General features: G+C 53.5%; 1 protein-coding gene across 2 annotated transcripts in view; it reads left to right on the top strand.

The window, feature by feature from the left end:
- Positions 1–20,821, top strand: part of LOC144096716 (epoxide hydrolase 1-like) — a 159,664-nt gene that overhangs the window by 104,114 nt on the left and 34,729 nt on the right. For both annotated transcript variants that reach the window (XM_077629558.1, XM_077629557.1), the window contains exons 4-5: positions 10,477–10,639; positions 11,269–11,401. In XM_077629558.1, the coding sequence (XP_077485684.1) occupies positions 10,477–10,639; positions 11,269–11,401 (296 nt within the window). The remainder of the gene's footprint in view (positions 1–10,476; positions 10,640–11,268; positions 11,402–20,821) is intronic.

Raw genomic sequence — 20,821 nt, 5'->3', positions numbered from 1 at the left:
GGCTGCGCTCTGCATCCCTCATAGTAATCGGGCTGCCTGTCAGACATTGACGCGTCATAGAGCGCGCCGTTCGTGGCGCTGCTCACCGTGGAGCCGCCGCAGGCGCTGGTTTTAAAAGGAGCCACAGAGAGTGCCTTGCTGCGGCGTTGCCACTGTGACAAAAGGCTGTGGCGACTTGTTCGAAACATGTTTGTCTTTTAGCTACGGCGCTGAAACATTCCGGGAGAGGTACTGAAACTGCTTGGCAGAAATAGGGAATCAGAGGGTAAAGGTAGTTAGCAATACGTTTTACTCTATTGATTTGCGATTCAATAATGTTGAGTAAGGGAAATGGAAGATTGAAATAAAGAAGGAATGATATATCTTCCCGAGAAGGCATTTTTATAAACTGCAGCAGTAGCTTTCAAGTCGTAGCTCTTACTTTTTGCAGGCTAAGCTGTCATCGTTACAACAACTCGATAAAGATTTTTCTTTGTGCGTGGCAGACAGCAGCTACGATTGTTTTAAGAAGCGACAAGAACTCCTGTCGCAAATGCACGGCGCAGCAGCTGATGACGAAGCATTACGGACATTATGCCTGGTCTTGACTACAACCAGGCGCTAATAAAATTATGCAAAATTAAAAAAAAACTTGAAGGAAAGGGGGCAGATAAAATCGAAATCAAGTCCGCTTGAGCACGTCTTCAAGCGCAGTCACCGTAAAGGCCGAACCACAAGGCAGCGTTTCTTCGGCGCAGCATCAGCGTTTATTCTACCGTCGTCGCTTCAGGCCGCAGGAGAGGGCGATCAAACACACGAGGGCGTACGAGCTGGTTGTCCAACGGACGTTAGGGGTGTTTTGTTTCGTTCACTGTTATGTTCCGCTCGCGCTCGAGAAGCTTTGTCCTCCTCGAGCGTACAAATGTGGTTGTGTTGCAATGCATATTTGTTGTCTGTTTATAAGTCTCAATACAAGCATATACGCAAATTCTAGAAATGTAAATGCTATAAACACAGAATTGTAATGTATATAGCAGGAGCCACATGCAAAGTATTGTGTATGCTATTACTGTAAAGAGTTGTAAATATGTGTAAATAAATGAACGTGAACGTCGTCTTCTTTTCTTCAAACTAGCTTAAAATTTCCCACGCTTCTCACAAAACTTAAGCAGCAACCGTGCTTGCCGTATAATTAACTGGTGCCATTTTAGTGCTGCTGCGATGACACCGCGTCAGCGTCGCGGACCGCACCATTTATCCGCGCAAAAAAATTTCCGCTAATCATGGTGCCACGAAACGAACAAACGTATCAACTTACAACGCTCTATTCGCCTGGCAAGGAGCAGCATCCTCAAGTGATAGGCGGAGCGAACGCCTGAGCCGACCTCTGCAAACGGCGAGCAAAGCTGCTGCTTCAGCCGATTGTCGTTGGAAAAAGCGCTGCGCCGGGGATGAATCGAGAGCTACGCAAGGAGGGGTACGAAGCAGGAATTTGACACACGCGTGATGTAGGTCTGTAGTATAGGAGTAGGAGAGATAACGCCAGCACCGCGCGACCGTTGGCAAGCATGACGCAAGCAGTCCAACCATCTTGGTAGCGCCGCAGCATGGCAACTGATGTGAGGCGTACCGGCGCCTCCCATTGCGAAGCCGGCGATGCGGCTGGCGTTGTAAACATAGAGGAGGCGCTGCCCTAACGCACTGCCACTTGCGGCGACGTCTCCGGGAGGCAAAGCGCTGACGCAGCGTCATCCGACCTTCTGCGAAAGCGCACGCGCTCACCACCTTCGCCTCGCCATCACTACGAGCTCTGCCAAGAGCAACGCAGTGAAATGCGAAAATGTTAGAAACAGATTATCTAGTGTGTAGGCAGAAACTGACAAAAAACCAACACGACGATAAACCGGCTAAGCTAAACTGACGCCGCTGCCTCCCCGTGCCTGAAAAGTTTTAGAGGCATTTAAGCTCCGCCTTTAAGGGCATGACGCGACAGGTGTTCTTCTTGCCAATGCAGACTCTGTCTTGTCTTTATCAGTCATAATGTGAAAGACTCCACGGCATGGATATCAAGCACCGCGTTAACCAGCGTTTTTAAAGAGTGTCAGTTCGCAAAGAGCGCCGGGGAGCGGAACGGGCCCACACGATTGCCGTCTAGGTGGTGGCGCTGAGGACGCTTTCATAACGCTGCAGTTTGGGCGTGTTGACAGTGATTGCATGAAATGGCATGAAATTTGCAGTGCACAACCAGACGACCACAATGACGAGGCGATTTTTAGCGCTCATGTGTTCCTGTCTTTCTTCATCGTATTAGCGCTCGTGTGTTCCTGTCGTTTTTCATCGTTATAGAGATAGTGTGTTCCTTTTTCTTCATCGCTATAGTACTTTTTGGGTGGAAAAAACAGCGCGAAAGGGACGGAAGACAAAGAAGAAGGAAACCACACGGACGAGCGCTTCTTTGTCTTCCGTCCCTTTCGCGCTGTTTTTTCCACCCAAAATGAACGCATACCAACTCGCCCAACTTTCCATTCCGCTATAGTACTCATGTGTTCCTCCTTCCTTCATCATTACTACTTGTGTGTCCCTGTCTTTCTTCATCATTAGCCCTCATGTGTTCCTTTCTTTGTCGTATTAGTGCTCGTGCGTTCCTGTCTTTCTTCATCGGTATAGCACCGCTGTCTTTCTTTGTCGTTAGCCATCATGTGTTCCTTCATCGTCTTAGCGCTCGTATGTTCCTGTGTTTCTTCATCGTTAGCACTTTTGTTTTCCTGCCTGTTCATCGTATTAGCCCTCATGTGTTTCTGTCTCTTCATCGTAATAGCACTCATATGTTCCTGTCTCTTCATCGTATTACCGCTCCTGTGTTCCTATGTCTCCATCGTTATATCGCACGTGTGTTCCTGTGTCTTCATCGTTATATCACTCGCGTGTTCCTGTGTTTTCATCGTTATATTGCCGCAAACATTTGCAGTGTTTGTTCATTCTTCAAATCTGCCGCCACACAACTTTATTGCTTTGTTTCCGACGCAAGATTCGACTAGATTTATTTCGATTGATCGCAGCCTGGCAACACTGATTCTACGTTGTTCCGGAATGTTCTAGTAACTTTGCACGCTTTATCTCGAAAGTTCGCTATCAGCTTTAAACTGAGCGCGGCCCACGGCGGCGCGCATTCTTCTCGACGACCGCCAAGCACGCTTGTCGCTTCGCCACCGCCGAGTGATTCAGTCCATTTTGGGTGCAATTCAGCCCAATAAACAATTTTCTTTTATAAGACCTTTTGTTCGTCTTCATGTTTTGTCCGTGCTTTGTCGTTTTGTCCGTGACATCTGTGGTAGGTGCTGGGTAGCCTTCCATGTTCCAGACGCCCACTTCAAGTCGTGAAGCCAGCCCTCAACGCTTCGCACCCGAGGACGAGCCAGCAGCTCAGCGAGCCAGCCAACGTCTCCAGAGAGAAGAGCCTGAGTTCGGGACCCTGCCGGACCGCACCAGACAGCGAAAAGACGCTGCTACGAGCACCGCAATTTCGCCGAAGATGTCGACACCGATCATACTGCAGCAGCCGCGGGTGCCGCCAACTTTCAATGGATCCCTAGGCGAAGACTCTGAAGAATGGTTGGAGCAATTTGAGCGCGTGGCGTCATTCAACAAGTGAGATGATGCGGCAAAAATTGGACATGTTTTTCTCATTGGATGGCTCCGCACGCACTTCGTACGAAAACTACAGAAGTCGTCCCTTACGACATGGGAGCTATTCAAGAGAGAACTATTGACGGTATTCACCAGTGTCGTGTGGAAAGAAAGACCCGAACGACTCCTCGAGTCCAGGATTCAGCTTCCGAGTGAGCCCGTCCGCGGTTACGTCGAGGAGATGAAGCCCCTATTTCGCCGCGCCGACCCAGAGATGACCGAGGAAAAGAAAGTTCAGTTTTTAATGTGCGGCGTAAAAGAACAACCTTTTGGCAGCCTCGTCCGCCAGCCGCCATAAACAGTCGAGGAATTCATGCAAGAAACCTGCACGATTGAGAAGAGCGTCGACGTCCGAGCTCGGCAGTACAGTCGCCCTTCCTCTGCCTGGGCGATCTGTTCGGACAAGACGGCCACAACCAGCGACAGCTTGCGGGAAGTTATCCGCGAAATCGTCCGAGAGGAGCTACGCCGATTACTGCTATCCTCCCCACAGCCACAAGCAGCGACTCTGATGGATGTGGCACGGGAAGAAGTGCAACAGGCACTTGGCACCCCGACGGCCACAAGAACCCCAGGCCATGACCTACGCCGCTGCAGTAAGGACTCCTCAGCCCTAACGACGACCCCTGCATCCTGTCCGACAGGAACAACTTGTTCCCGAACGCCACCTCTCTGCCCCCGCGCGCCCAGCCTACGATCGACGCTCAAGCCCCAGGAAATGCGACGACTGGACGACTTCCGACAACCGGCCGTTGTGCTTTCATTGTGGTGAGGAGGGCCATATTCTTCGTCACTGCCGGTACCGACGTATCGGTCTTCGAGGATATGCCGTTAACGCCCCACGACCACGCTTCGGCTAACGTCCGCAGGAAATCGACGAGTACCTGCGTCGAGAGGAGCACACGCCGAACCGCTTTTCGCTCTCACCATCACCGCCAACCTTGCGCTTTGTGTCGCCACGCCGCAACTACGCAGCCGCGGCACGAGGAAGGTCTCCCAGCCCCCGTAGGGGAAACTAAAGACAGCAACCTCTGGAGGTGAGGTTGCTCACGAGCGAAACGCCGAAGATCCTCCACTGACCATGCCCCATAAAGACGCTGCACCCGCGACACCGCATGAAGAACCGACACTTGCTGCACCGACGCCGCATAAAATGACAACCCCGAACACGACGCGAACTGCCCTCAAAACGACGCCGCCACCCAGAAAAGCTTCGACCACACGCCCCACCCGCGACTCGCATACGCGACGAAGCCGTGACCCGACGCCGAGAGCGACATGCAATGCAAGAGGCAGGACCTCCGACTTAGAAGTGACTATCGACGGCCGGAAAGTTACCGCTCTAGTCGCCACAGGAGCCGATTACTCGGTGATGAACTGAACACTCGCTGCGCATCTGAGAAAAGTCACAACGGCTTGGGACGGCCCACAAACTCGCACCGCAGGGGCCACCTCATTACGCCATCAGGACGATGCACAGCGCGAGTGACTGTCAAAGGACATACCTATCCTCCGTCGTTTGTTGTGCTACCGCAATTCTGCCGCGAAGTGATCTTGGGCATGGATTTCCTTAATGAGCATCAGACGAACATCGACATGTGATCCAAGCTGACCACGCTTTCGACGGACGAGGTCATCCCTTCGATAAAAAATGCTGAAAAATCATGTTGCCCTGAGTGTCCTTGAGGAAGAAGTGAGCGTCCCGCCCTGTTCAAGCGTTATCGTGACTGTAGGTGCCACGAAAGCCATTAACGCTGAAGCCATCATTGAGGGGAACGTGCAGTTGCTTCTAGACATTGAGGGGAACATGCAGTTGCTTCTCACTTACTTGTGGCAAGAGAAGACTGCGCTTCCTACTTCCTGTTTTTCTTGGCAAAATCTGTAAGCGCAACGTCAGGACATGCCAAGAGCCGGCACTTAGTGCGCGCAAACTATAGTCTCTTGTAGGAAAGTGGGGGCTCGGGCAAGTTTCTCGCGGCATGAACATATCCTATGCACGGACATAAATCGGGTCCCGCAGTATCAGACTACACCAATGAGGTGTTTCTGTTTTCCACAATGCGAAAACGAATGCTTCTATAGTGTAGTATTTTAAGCGGCAACAATTTTTTGGAAGAATATTCGGTTTGAAAAATGTGTCTGCTAAACGCAGGAAGTTACGTTCCGCGGTTAACTATATTTGGTGGCATGAAGAGAAAGCCCTCTCTCGTCATGGGAAAATTCGGTGGTCGTTTACGCTTATCTGCTCTTAGGTTAATTTACTGCGATGTACACTTACCATATTTTATTAGAGGACATACAGATTGCAAAATAACGCTTCGTTGCAACATATAATCTGCGAAAATTTATATTTCTGCAATCGTTGTCGTGTTTTAGGGTCAAGCCAAGTGGGCCATGCTGTCTTCCCGGCATTCCCACGATGGATGAAGTCCCCTTTAACAAACTCATATGGACGGTAGTGTCACCTTTCAACCTATATAATATTTAGAAACTCTATGTAATAACTATACAGGCGAAATTGGCACGTCCTTATTAACAAAAAAAACTGTATTGGATTTATTTTTGCACAAGATCGTAGTGCTTTCCTTTTACTAAAATATTGTCACGAAGGCGACGAAGCTGGCAGTGGCGCGGGAAGAACCGCTCGCGCTAGGCCAGAAGCCACTACAATCATCTCACTGCCATCGTTCCTCTCGTCTAATTCTTCGGCTGGCCGCCGCGTAACATTTGGTGTGAGGTGCGGAGTATCATGCCCATCCTGGTTCTGGAGATTCGGCTCCCTCCGTCAGCCATGGTCGTCGGCCGTGAGTTCCTGATCCGTGCCGCCCGGCCGTGCCCCCCGACTGCCAAGCCCGAACCGACCGCGCCGCTCACCCCAGCCCCGTCCCCCCCGCCTTGATCATAAGACACGACGACATGACGACGCTGCCGCGACTCGACCTCATGCCCCGACCGACCCGAGACGCTGCCCACACGTGAGGACACAACCCCCTTGCCCCTGCCGCTCGGTGCGTGCAAGGGCTTCGGCCGTCGGCTTCTGGCTACCTGCGGCCCGGAAGCTTCGTGGACCAGGATTCATTAGCCCATATCTTCCATCGTGGTGACCAGCACTTCCCCGCATTCCATTTCTGTTGTACCGTCCTGTGAACCCGTCGCCATCGAGCGCATCTCTTCGTCGGTGTCTTCTCACGATCGGGACGATCGCTCGACAGCCCCTAGTAGTCGCACGAAGACGACAAAGCTGGCAGTGGCGCGGGACGGAGCGCTCACATTAGGCCAGCAGCTATTAAATCATCTCACTGCCATCGTTCACCTCGCGTCCCATTCTTCGGCTGGCTGCCACGTAACAATATATGCCACGTAACACGTAACAATGAGGGAGATCACGGATCACAAGAAACAGCGCTGGGCTTCGGCGAACGTCTTGACCACAGCTCCAGATCGTTGTCACTTTTCCTTCGTCTTTTTGAGGCGGCGCGTCCTTCAGATCGCACCACCGTTCAACTGATTGCAGCAGACACGCGTTTGGTCCTTTCCAGCGCGACTAGCTGCACTGAACTCGTGCACTTGGCATCGGGTCAACCTGCTCCCCCAAAGAGCACAACTCGGTGGCGGCAGCGATGAAGGCAAGAGCACAGAGCGGTCGTTCAAGATAGAATTGCCATCGTTTCCGGTGTGCACACGTCAGCAAACTTCCCAGATTCGACACCGAAAGCAAGCTGTAACATCTTGACCTTTGGCTGCGACAGTCAGAGAGCGCTCTAGTTGCAGCGTGTCGCATAATCAACAAAGTGATTATGCGATGTTATATGACCGCTGCGTAGTACGGGTGGTCATATAACATTGACAACCAAACAAAATGTTTCGTGACAATTCGTCTCTGTGCTCGTGACTGACTTGTCGAGGAAAGGCGTGGTGTTGACGTAGCCGCTTTTCTTATTTCGAAAGCATTTTGATGGCTTATCAACACCAAAACCCGGCGTCGCCCAAAAAGTGGCGCTGTAACAGAAGTCGCGATTGGTCGAAACGGTGTGGCGTCACAAAAGAGGAGAAAGCACTAAATGTTAACCAGTAATAGTCAGTGCTGGTATATAAAACGACTTCAGCAAAGTGATAGACTAGAATTCGAATAGAACGGCAATGCTTTCTCGTTATTCGCTCGTAGGCTCCGTAAGTGTCCCCCGGTAATTTTTTTAAACCTGTCATATGAAGCGGGCTGCAGCTGAATGACATCACATGCTTACTATCCTCATTATTGAAGTGGATTCTGTAGGAAATGCTATATGCACTAAATTAACGTTTGTTGGGGAAAAAGAGAGAACAGGACAGAAGCGCATACTTGTGAACTTCCATTCAGCGCACAGCACTTCCAGAAGATCATGTACCAACTAGACCATCAGAAAGTATTGCAATCTACAGGGCTCTTCGCGTTATTTCGCTCATATCTGGGACGGGAATAGCCAGAGGCGCAGCTGCTTAAGTCATGTTCAAACGCCGAGAGGTGGTTGGCGGCGTTAAGCAATTAGGAACGTAAATTGTTTGACCCAAAGCTCACTAAACGCCAGGATTCGATCAATATATTTAAAGCGTCGTCAACCACCGTGCATCGATATGACGATTTACGCAGAAAGAAACGGCGTCTTCGGTAAACTGCCTGTCCGACTTAGCGAATTGTTTGATAAAAGCTTACGGAGAAGCACACTGCTGTGCCGCTTTGCTTCGACCGTTAATCTTTATCCTGGTTGAACGTATTGTCTGTCCTGTAGGAGGAAGACAAAACAGGCTCGCGTCTCAAAGCGCCCCCAGTGGTGGGCAGGACCTCTTGTGGTCGTTTGAGGCCACCAAAGCCGGCGTTTCTGTGTGTATGGAGGGTTTTGAAGGGTGGCACGGGGGCAGAGGAGGAATCTGCTGTGCTGCAGGAAGAAGTGCATGAAGTTGGTCGAGGCAAGAGTGTGTGCTTGTACGAGTGAGCAAAGTTTGCAAGGAGTAATGCTCTTGGACGGTTCCTTTTAACAAAGCGAGCAGTAACCGCCACCAAAATACATCCTAGAGTATGTTTGATTTTTACCGTACTCACAACCTGCTTCGCACAGCAAGAGCAGAAGAGCGTTGCGCCGTACGGCGCAACGCTCCGTGCACACAATTTTTAGCTTGGCTATGAGTTGCTGGACGTCATAGCTGTGCTCTGTAGATAAAAAAAAAATCACGGGCGATCAATGCGATTGATGTGGAGAAAAAGTCTGATTTTCTGAGCGATTTTTGTTGACGGCATGAATTCATTAACGCCAACGACAATTTATTTTTTTGCATGTAATCCAATTATTTGAAATCACGCGGGATAGTGTCCAGTTTCTTCAAATGAGATGTCCAGTAACGATCACGCGTAGACTTCAAATGGCAGCCACGCGTTCGGACCTTTAATCGCGCGTCCAAGTGCCCGCGTGCTCTGGTGTCTCGCGCACTGTCTCGCGCACAGATAGAAGTTGACGAAGGCGACAACGTCCAGAGCACAGAGCGAGAGGTTGGCTGTTTAACAAGCGCGCAGCGAATGGTCTCAAGCAGCGGCAGGTGAAGTAGATCTGCTCGCGCCGCCGCGCTTTGAATCCCGCTCGAGGCTGAAGAGCTTTTTCTCTGCTCACGAAGGCTTCGCAGACCAACGCCGGACAGAATTCCCTGCAGGCAGGTTCTAATGCCAACGCATTAAAAGCGGGATGCGGTGCCTTCCGCCATTTGCGATTAGCAGGAACGCGACGGGCCGATAAAGCCAAGCTATAGTATGCAGTAAAAGTTTGCGGATGTGCGTTGTTGCGGGGAAAAAAAATTACTCTTGTTGCGTGTGTCGCGAAATGTAGTGACAGCTAGCATAAAAATTGTCATCCTTTTCTGAACTTTGCCCCTTTCTGCCCCTTCTTCATTCCTTCTCTCTCGGCAGGATTCAGGTATCTTCATGCTGGTGCCGCGTTTTTCACTCCCTATACGATTGAACTTTTGCTGTAGACACGTCCACCTGCCAATCAAGCTACCCTATTGAAAATATCCGTATAGGATCATAAATGTATAAATGGGTGTTTTAGGAAGCAATTAGGAGCTCAGCTCAGGTTCCTATTGGTAGCGGATTTCAGACATTTAGGAAAGTATAGGACCATATAGGCGCCTTCTTCGGGAATATAGCAATGTACAGGTACATATAGGCGCCATCTGGCAGGCATATATGTATGTCCTGATCGTTATAGGAGCCGCCTGTCAGGCATTTAGGTATGTCCTATATGCAAGTCTGTTGAGTCGCCTGGGGCTCGGAGGGGAGTTCAAAAATCTACATTCCCGCCTCACCGAAACGGTGGCCTCTGGCATATATGTGGTTTCTGGCCCGTGCTTGATTTTCTCTTTTGCGCCCTTACACTTTCCCCTTGTCGTGCAGTTTGCTCAATCCTCTCCAGTATGCCTCCTTACGTTGCTTTCCTAACATTTAATGATCAACTTTGAGAGGGTACTGGCCTCGATCGAAATCGGGCATCGTGGCAGAATACTGAAAACTCGTTACTGGGCTAATTGGTACATGCTGTGTAAAGAAACCGATTTCCTCATCAAGCGTGTACCAACTAGCCCAGGGCTTGACTATTTTGCACTGCTTTAGGCCTGTCTCGGTCCAGTGCAGGAATATCTCATTTTTGCTCCATGCACGATCTATTACCTCGGAGTCGTAAGACAAGCTGATATGCGGTTTAGAAAACCAAGTGAGAGAAGAAAATGCTGCGGTGAGCGGAAAAATATGGGCCGCACAGATGGCAGTTGAACCTTTTCCGCGCGCAGACCAAGGTGTACACGCTGCTGCTGATCCACGGATGGCCGGGATCGGTGGTCGAGTTCCTCAAGATCGCCGGGCAGTTGGCGCAGCCGAAGGAAGGGATCGCCTTCGAGGTCGTCTGCCCCTCTATCCCGGGGTATGGCTTCTCCGAGGCGCCGCACCGACAAGGTACGCTGTTCACTGCCGCTCGCAAAGGCATCGCAGAAAAGGGGAATGTTACAGAAATGTATTGAACGACCCCAACTTCTAACAGGGAACTAGCTTCAGCCAGCATTCGAAAGTTCTTGTCTGGGCCTCAATAGCAGCACAAGCTTTTCTCCCAGGCTAGTCCTTCCCGCCCACGCCCATATATCAGTCACTCGGCTTGGGGACCTGGACACGTCGTCGTCGGCTGCAGTGTCAACCATGTGCCCGTTATTCATTATTTATGCGTCCCCGGATGAACTGCGAGGTCTTTTCTTCACGCGGCGGCAGCGATATTTTCAGAACTACAGCGTTTGGAGTGGTCGTTCGAAAACACAGATTTTTTTACTTCAGTCTTTTGTGCTCCGTTTCGTGTTCGTCATCTCAGCTTCGATGTCATTAACTCGCGTTCCCTCACCCAATCTGCTCTCAAAACAGGAACAGCTGGTCTTTGCCTCCAGTTTTGAGGGGATCAAAAAAGTATGGTGTGTCAGCAGGGCACATGGACTAGTACCGTGACCGGAATAATGCGTTGGCCGACAGACAACATGCAATGTGTATAGACGCACAACACTGCTAGCTGCCCCTGTGAAGCTCGCCTGTGATGGCTGCAGGGTTCAACGGCCTGGAGGCAGCGCGCGTGTTCGTCAAGCTCATGGACCGGCTAGGGAGGAACAAGTTCTACGTACAGGGAGGTGACTGGGGGGCGCTGATTGCCAGGCTCATGGCCACCTATTACCCTCACCGGTGAGTTGTGCCTGCAGGTCCGAGAGGCGCGCGTTTCCAGTGGAGCGCCAGCGGCCTTGTTAGGGCTGTTTCTTGCCTGGCGCTTTCAGCACTGAACATATTTCTGGGGCGCTCTGTCGCTCTGCAACGTCCTTAAAGCGTCATAACAAGATAGCGTTAAAGGCCCCGTTCACCAGAAAATACGATGTCGGCGTTGTGAGAAAAAAATCACGGACATGGCTCTGGGACATGGTCCCCAGAGAGCAACCTAGGATGCAGGTTGGCCACCTTAATGAAGAAAGACGGGCTGATTAGTGCTTTTGATTCACTGGCTGAACATGGTTACAGTGCTAAAAATGCAAGGTGCAGCGAAAACATACCTACCGGACACACGATCAACTCGCTAGGCATCAGTTGATGTCTAGCGTGTGTATCGTCGGTATCTTTTCGCTGTCGCTTGTGTTTTTATTTATTTGAAATACTGCAGACCATTTATGGCCCTAGCAGGAGGAGCGTAGTCATTGATCAAGAAATGGCAAGCATATGCGGATAACAAAATAGAGAAAAAACAAAAGAAACAAAGAAACGAACACAGGCATCGTTATACAAAACTAAATCTAATTTAACATGGAGGTGACGTTCCAATAATACTCGACTGAAAAGTTTAAGAAAGTAGGGCATTCCATGCGGATACAGTTCTGGGAAAGAAGCCGTATTTAAATTTGTTTGTGGGCGCGAAATTGGTGCCAGTTCAGGAGCGTAAATTGCTGGGCTAGTTGGTTCATAATGTTGTCAGGGTGGAACCAGCGGAACACAGACGCAGGACAAGAAAAGGAGGTGTGGTGTGTGTACCTCCTTTTCTTGTCCTGCGTCTGTGTTCCGCTGGTTCCACCCTGACAACATTGGTGCCAGTGAGTGTTCCTGCGTGTGTCTGGTCATCCTAGTACAATGAGCGTTGACGCATTTAGGCAACTTTATTTCTATTTTTTCTTGCATGAACTGATTAAGCAAGGTGAGCCGACTAACTTCCCTTCGGGATTCTAGAGTATGTATATTGCGTTGTTTCATTAGCATAGATGGCGAATGAAGTCTTCTGTATTTTCCAAAAATAAACCTAGTAGCGCTTGTAACCGTCCTTCAGCCAATGAGCCACCTAGGCCACGTGACCTTGCGGCGTCATCATAACCTGCCAACCGGGTAGTGAGCGAACTGCTCGCCGTGCCAGGTGGCAGTTAAAAACATTGACTGCTCCGGAAGAGCAACCTGGCCCGCAAATGGCTAACTGCTTGGAGCACCTGCCATCACAGGGAAGTGGCGCATCGCTTAACCGCTGCACCACTGCGCCAGGAAGGGTACGATGACTCCCAGAGATCTATGAATGTAAAATACAGAATGGCCTTCTTCATATATGGGGTCCAATAAGGTGGCGGTTTGGGCTTGTTGGTAGTGCATGACGTATAAAATAGCGCAACAGCAGACAAGGACATGAAAGAATACACACGAGCGCTAACTTGCAACAGTTTATTGCGGAAGAGAGCCTGTAGATATATATCACATGGCGATACATTGCGCAAGCGCGGCAGACAGTCAGTTGTTAGTGGCTTCTGAGATAATCTAATTCCTTACGATATAGCCCAACAGAGGGTTTCGCTATGCACTTATCACCTAAGCTATTTATCCTTTCTGCTTCGATTATTTCTCGCGTGAGTTTTCAAGTGTTTTTGGCAACGACCGTGCATGCTTGAAAAAGAGGTTTACACTCACATTCACATTTTCTGCAGCGCGCATCTAAAAAACCACCTTTCTTTTCTTTAATTTTATAACGATGTTCACGAAGGCGCTCGTTTAAGCACCTTCCACTTTGACCTACATACTTTGTGGGAAGCCTGCTAGATTCCCGCCGTGGCGTCTGCGCGGCATCCCGCGTCGCTCTCTTTCCCTTTCTCTCCCCCCCCCCCCCCCCCCTCGGGCGGCGGAGAGACGGCTGGTGGCTAACCGCTGTCATTCGGCCGCAGCTCCGCCCCCGGCTTCCCAAGGGCCTTTGCCATTGGTGACTTTTGGCGGGAATTCGGGACCCGTTTGGGGTGGTCGCGCGACCTTCCGAGCGGGGCCCAGAGAGGGACCCCTCCGAGACAGCGTAAGGTGCGTACGTTACTGTTCGTCCGAGCCGGTCTCTGCCGTTCGGACCAGTTCATACTCGAGCTCGCCAGCGTGGGTCCTCGATCCGCCGCGGCTCGAGCCTGTCCAGGGGTCCAACGACCTCTGACAGGCGCACCTTGCGTTGACTGCCCACTCTCTCTCGCAAACGGCCCAACGGCCGACACGAGAGAGATCACAGCACTGCCGCGGGGACAATCTCCTGCAGCGGCGTGCTAGCGGCGCGCATTTCTCTTGTTGCCCCGAGCGCGCACCGGAGCCTTGCTCTGAGCGCGCCCCGGGACGGGGTGACTGTTGAGTGTGTGTATGTACCGCTGGAGGACGGCGTCAATAAACGTCTCCTTTGTGAACTTGGAGGCCTGTTTCTTGCGGCGAGCCGCTCTTCTCTCTGCAGAGGTTGAACGCCGCCGCAGCGGTGCCCCAGGGTGCGTGTGGTGACGGCTGATCGGGGCCCTTGCCTCGCGCGAAGCTCGAACCCGCGGTGGGTAGTGGCCTGTGCCTACTGAGAAACCCACAACTGGCGCCCAACGTGCTAAGTCACTGGCTCTTAGCCTTTGACAGCACATTTGCCGAGCAGGTCGCCTTGACGATCACGCTTGCGCACCATGTCTGCCACCCCCATCGGGGCACTCCGCAGCTACGTGTCGGCTCCCTTAGGAGTCGTAGCGTCTTTTGATCCGTTGGCGGCTGTTTCTTCAAATAGCCAAACACCGTTGTTGGCCGCGGCCTCCATTGGGGCATACGGCGGTACAACCCCCAACGTCGATCACGCAGCTTCCATTGGAGCTGTATCGGGAGCACCCTGCGGTGCACCCGTCAATCACATGCCTCCGCTGTGCGTGTTTTGCACCCAGTGCGAAAGCGGTGCGTGCGACGCTGCCGCAACTGGCCGTCCTGCACAGCAGCAGCCGTGTCCCGCGAGCAGTCAATTCTGCTCTGGGAACGGTGAGGCGCTGGCCCGGCTCCCTGTGGAAACCGCGCCGCTCATCGAACTGGGCGCCTTGCCTCCTGCGTTTGTGCAGCCCGCCCAAGCCTCCTCTGAGGCCGGGGCGCAGTCGCTGCTAAGAAGTGCTGCCCAGATGATTCAGTCGCTGTCAGGGGCGGTTGAGACGCTTTTGGCCGCGCCGAAGGTGTCTCACCCCGCGGTCAAGTTGCCCATGCCAACAAACCGCGGGTATGATGACCTCCTCAGTGCCCGGGATTTCCTTGAGTCCCTCACCCATTACCAGAGAGCTATGGGTCTCACTGATCAGGTTGTGCTTGCACACATCATCCCCGCAGCACTGACTGACACCGCAGCTGGGTGGCATCGGCTTTCCGGCCACCGGGCAGCGACTCTCGAGGAGTTCCGTGCAGCATTCTTGCGCGAATTCCTGCCCGCTGACTATGAGCGTAGGATGCGGCGAGAGTTGGAGCTCCGTACACAGGCTCCGGATGAGTCACTCCTGGAGTACGTACGTGCGATGGAGGACCTTTTCTCAATCGCCGAGCCCAGAGCCTCGAACGAGGAACGTGTGGAAAGGACGATCAGGCATGCACATCCGACTTTTTCGGCATACCTGCGCGGAGGCCGGTTCCGAGATTTTGAGGAGCTGGCCGCCGAGGCAGAGCGCATTCAAGGCGACATTCTCGCCGCGCGCGCCTATCGTCCGCCACCGCCGGCAAGGGAGGCCCTCGAGCCACGCTGTGCATGGAGAGGGGCCATGCCCCGACCCAACCGGCGACCACCCGCACACGCTGCCTCTGCAGCCGTTAGCGGGCAAAACGAAGTATGGGAGTTGAGCGAACGAGCTCTCGATCCCTACTCCTACAGGAGACGGGCAGCCTGCGCTGCACCGTTTTCTGGACCGCCAGCCCAGGGACGCCAAGCGCCCCAACGCACAGCGGAGGGGGAAACCCGAATCAGCCGGCCCTTTGGCCGTGCAACGGGCGGAACCAGGCAGGGAGAGGCGCCATTGTTCCGCGACCAAGCTCGCGGCGGTGTGCGCTGTTTCCGCTGTCAAGAGACGGGGCACTTAGCGAGAGAATGCCCCGTACCCAGGCCTCCTTTGAGGCAGGGAAATGGCGGCGCGGGTCGGTCGTAAAGGGACGACCGGCCCAATCCTTGCTAATCCCCTCAGCGTACAGAGCAAGCTGCCTTGCTAATGCGCACGCGCCGTTTATTCTGGTCACCATTGCTGGCCGCGAATTTTTGGCGTTAATGGATACGGGAGCCACTGCCTCCTTGTTGGGTGAAGAGGTGTTGTCCCACTTGCAAAAGCACTCGGTGCGCTTGCGGGACTGCCGTACGACATTCAACCTTGCGAAAGGCGTAGCCCATTCGGCTGGCGCCGCGAGGCTGACTGTCAGGTGGGGAGAGCGGACGAGACGCACGCGTTTCATCCACCTCCCAGGGTTCAGTGTGCCCGTGATTCTCGGAAGGGACTTTCTCCTGAAAACCGGGATCGTGGTGGACATTGCGAATGGCGGCTATCGCGACGGACCATTTTTTCAGCTGAAGCCGTTCATCTGCCCACCGGCGTCAATAACTGCCTGCGCAGTGAAGGCGTTCGGAGAGTGCCACGCTCAGCGACCAGGGCCAAGCCCTTGTGTCGAGCGTTCCGTCGTTCACGCTCCCCTTTGGGACCGAGCGGCGCGGCACGACCAGGCACCACATCCGCTGGCCGCCTTTGCGGTAACGTTGGATGACACTCAGAAGGCTCGTTTGACAGCACTGTTGCGTCAGTACGATGAGCTCTTCACGGATCAACCTGGCTGTACTAATTTAGTGAGCCACAAGATCCACATCGGAGATGCGCTTCCTTTGAAGTGCAACCCCAGACCCGTCAGCCTTGCGAAAAGGCAGGTAATCGATGGGTTGCTGGAGGAGATGCTGTCGGCGGACATTATCCGTCGCTCGTCCAGCGCTTGGGCGTCTCCGGTTGTGTTGGTGCCTAAGAAAGATGGCAGCCACCGGTTGTGTGTGGATTATCGCCGTCTGAATGCGCTGACTCGAAAGGATGCCTATCCGCTCCCGACGATCAGCTCAATCGTAGGAAACCTGGGCAGTGCGCGGTACTTTTCCACGCTAGATGCCTCCAAAGGTTACCTACAGGTCCAGATGGCGGACGCTGACCGGTCTAAGACCGCGTTCACGTGCCACAGAGGGCTGTTTACTCGCATGCCCTTTGGTCTCTGCAATGGTCCTGCGACTTTTCAGAGGCTCATGGACCGCGTCCTAGGGAAAGCTAAATGGTCTCACGCCATGTGCTACCTGGACGATATCGTGATTTATTCACGAACCTTCGATGAGCACTTAGGCCACATTGCCGACGTGCTCGCGAGGGTACGGGCTGCTGGGATGACTTTGAATCCTGCGAAAGCCCAAATAGCGCGGACCCGAGTTCAGTTGCTAGGGTTCACGCTGGGCGAGGGCTCCATTGAGCCCGATGCGGACAAACTCCGAGCCATACTCGAGTTTCCCGTGCCCAAGGACGTACGCGGCCTCCGCCGTTTTCTGGGAATGGCCAATTTCTATCGGTCGTTCATCCCGTCCTGTGCCCGCGTGCAGGCACCCTTGACCAAGCTCTTGGGAAAGACTGCCGCGTGGCGATGGGGGCCCGAGCAAGAGCGATCCTTTCGCCTCCTGTCTAGTGCCATTGCCGAGACAGCGCAGCTCAGGCTACCCGACCTGACCAGACAGTTCGTAGTCCAGACTGACGCGAGCGATCTGGGTTTAGGAGCAGTTCTCCTACAGGATTGCGATGGCGTGCTGCAGCCGCTGGCCTTTGCCAGCCGCTCCTTGCTGCCCTCGGAGAGGAATTAATCCGTGACCGAGAAGGAGTGCCTCGCCATCGTGTTTCCACTGCGGAAATTCGACGTCTACCTTGACGGAACGCAATTCGTGGTGCAGACAGACCACAGTGCGCTCAGTTCACTGATACGGCTCCGTGAGCCTGCGGGTCGGCTGGCGCGCTGGGCTCTCCTGATACAGCATTACGACTTTTCGGTGCAGTATCGAAAAGGGAGCATGAACGTGGTGGCTGACGCGCTATCCCGTGCCCCACTCGCCAGCGGCGCCTTGACGCCAGCAGGCGGAGCGGGCGAAAAAGCGGACGAGCCGCCGGGCGGCAAGGAAGGGGATCCCGCAAACGGGCTAACCCATTCCGCTAACCAGGCAAGCAGCGCTTCGCAAAGCGGGCGAGAGGCAGAGCTCCGCGTGAGCGCCTCGGAGACGCCGTCGCGAGCTTAAATTTTGGCTGCAAACCTGAAGGGGGACGAGACCAGGCCCCCCTCTGGGGTAACTGGAATCGTTTTCAGCCGGAAAGAGCTGCTGAAAGCCCAGAAAAATGACTCCATGTGTCGCGAGATGAGCGACGGTCTCAGGGAGACGGAGCGCCGGGACGCTACTTCTATTGTGGCGGGCGCAGAGGGTAAAAGCCAGCGTGTGTCGCGGCGTGCCCCGGGGGATTCATATTTGCTGGACCATGACGGGCTCATGCTGAAATACATAGCCACCGATGATGAGTCCATTGACCCGTTCAAGGTGGTTATCCCCAAAAGTCTGAGAGGCGCACTGTTGCGATTTTCTCATGACGAACCACTGGCCGGTCACCTGAGTGGCTCCAAAGTTTTTGCAAAACTGAGTCAATCGGTGACGTGGCCCGGCATGAAGCGTGACATTTTCTGTTATTGCCGTTCCTGCCATGTCTGTAGAGCGGTGAAGTCAAGGGGCGGCAAGCCGCCCGGAATGATGAAACCAATTGACAGTGTGCGTCCGTGGCAGATGGCCACCTGCGATCTGATGGGGCCTTTCCCCAGGAGTAAGCATGGGTTCATTCACCTGATGGTAGTAGCTGACCATTTTTCCAAATGGGTCGAGTTGTACCCGCTTCGGAAAGTGTCAGCACGAGCTGTGCTGGATAAACTCCAGGAAGTGTTCTGTCGGTTCGGCTTTCCGGAAAGACTGATCACGGACAATGCGTCCTATTTCACCGCTCGGGTGTTCGGTAACACGTGCTGTTCCCTCGGAATCGAGCACTACACCACTTCACCCTACCATCCCCAGTCCAACTTGACCGAGCGAATCAACCGAACGCTCAAGCCAATGCTGGCGGCCTTTGCCGAGTGTCAAAAGGACTGGGCAGACCATTTGAGCGAATTTGCGTTCGCCATTCGAACAGCTGAGAATCGCTCAACTGGTTTCTCTCCCGCCTTCCTCAATTTCGGGAGGGAGCTGGCGAATCCGATGTCAAACGTCGTGCAGAGCCAGCTCGGGGATGAGCAGAAGCGGGCAGACTGCTCTGCTTATGCGTCGACGCTTCGGGACCGGCTTGGTCGGGCTCTCAACAGAGCAAGGCAGAGTTTGGCGGCAGCCAGAGCCCAACAGAAGGCTCAGTATGACCACAAGCACCGCAGCCTGACTTTTCAGGCGGGTGATCTTGTCCTGAAGCGCAACCACGTTCTTAGTGATGCGAGCAAGGGGTTCTCAGCCTCGCTCGCTCCTAAGTGGCTTGGTCCGTACCGAGTGGTCAGAGTCTGGTCGCCGCTCGCGTACCTGCTGGAGGATCCCCTTACGGGGAAAACCAGCCGTGCCCACATCGCAGACCTGAAGGCCTATGCGTCACGGTCTGACGAGTTTGCATCGGTACCCATTGGTATCACAAGCAAGCGCAAAGGCACAACTGGTGCTGCGGAACGCAACCGTACCGAGCACCGGTACAATCTGAGGCGACGGTCACCGACGTGATTGATGCCGGATGGCGGACTCTTCCGCAACCGAAGGCACGCAGCCTCAGCTAGCTGGCGAGCTTTCTCGTCGGGCCCTACCCCAGGTGAAGCACGGCGGTTTCTTTTTTTGTTTGTTTGCCGCATGCTCAGTTCCAGCCTTGTGCAGTTATTTAGTCGTTTGTTTGTTTTAGTCAGTCTGTAGCATATTTTTGTTTCCAGTTTATTCGTTGTTTCTTCTAACGTTCTGAGATCTGTACGTATGTAATATACGTTTGCGTTGGCGTTCTGTTTTTTTAAACCAGACTTGTACATATGTAAAGTTCATCCTACTCGCGATTGCACTTTTCTTGTAGCGCAGAGATGGCCTTCTTTTCATTTTTGTTCTGACCCCACGGGTGCGGCCTTCCTCGCGAACAGGGGACCGGCTGGTTCGCGGAGGGGTCGGCGAAAGTCTCCCTTCCGGCTGGGGAGTGGTTGGCTCGTTAAGGAGCGAGTGTCTCGCGGCATGGTTTTTGAGTGGCTATGGGGAGCGTGAAGAGTGCGTCTGTGTGTCCTTTGACCCCTGCCACGGTGCCTTGGGACGATTCCGACAAGCGGGTCGTTGTCACTGATGAATGTCCGCTTCTGTGCCGGTGCGTGCCTGCGATTATGTGCGTGTTCCCAAGATCAAAGGCAACGCCGAGAGGGGGGCAGGAAGGACAGCACCCTTTCCAGTTGCGGGTCCTCTTCGGGATCGCCGAGCGTCGTCGGCGTCTTCATGCTCAACTCTGATGACCTTGTGGAGGACATGGGACCGCCGTCAATAAATCGTCCACCGGGACCCTGAAGGCAGCAAAAGCGTGAGTTGGCCGCCGACAGGCCCAATGGGCCGCGCCATCGAACATTATGAGGCTGCAGGCCACCTGTCAGCTGGCCTTGTGTGCAGTGTACAGTGTAGTTAGTTTTGTCTCCTTGAAACGTATGCAAGTGTTGTTTGTTTTCTGTTCTTGTTTGTTTGTATTTTGAGTTTATGGCTGGAACTGAAGTGCGGTAGTTTTATATGGATTAATTTTTTATTTTATTTTTTTATTTTGCCGCACGCTTTCGCCGATGGGTAGGAGGGCATTTAAGGAGAGGAGGATGTGGAAAGCCTGCTAGATTCCCGCCGTGGCGTCTGCGCGGCATCCCGCGTCGCTCTCTTTCCCTTTCTCCCCCCTCGGGCGGCGGAGAGACGGCTGGTGGCTAACCGCTGTCATTCGGCCGCAGCTCCGCCCCCGGCTTCCCAAGGGCCTTTGCCATTGGTGACTTTTGGCGGGAATTCGGGACCCGTTTGGGGTGGTCGCGCGACCTTCCGAGCGGGGCCCAGAGAGGGACCCCTCCTATGTACCGCTGGAGGACGGCGTCAATAAACGTCTCCTTTGTGAACTTGGAGGCCTGTTTCTTGCGGCGAGCCGCTCTTCTCTCTGCAGAGGTTGAACGCCGCCGCAGCGGTGCCCCAGGGTGCGTGTGGTGACGGCTGATCGGGGCCCTTGGCTCGCGCGAAGCTCGAACCCGCGGTGGGTAGTGGCCTGTGCCTACTGAGAAACCCACAACTTC

This window comes from Amblyomma americanum, chromosome 7 (assembly GCF_052857255.1).
Source record: "Amblyomma americanum isolate KBUSLIRL-KWMA chromosome 7, ASM5285725v1, whole genome shotgun sequence".
Classification (NCBI taxonomy): Eukaryota; Metazoa; Arthropoda; class Arachnida; order Ixodida; family Ixodidae; genus Amblyomma; species Amblyomma americanum.
Note: the sequence above shows the minus strand (reverse complement) of the source record. Positions and strands in the feature narration are given on the sequence as shown.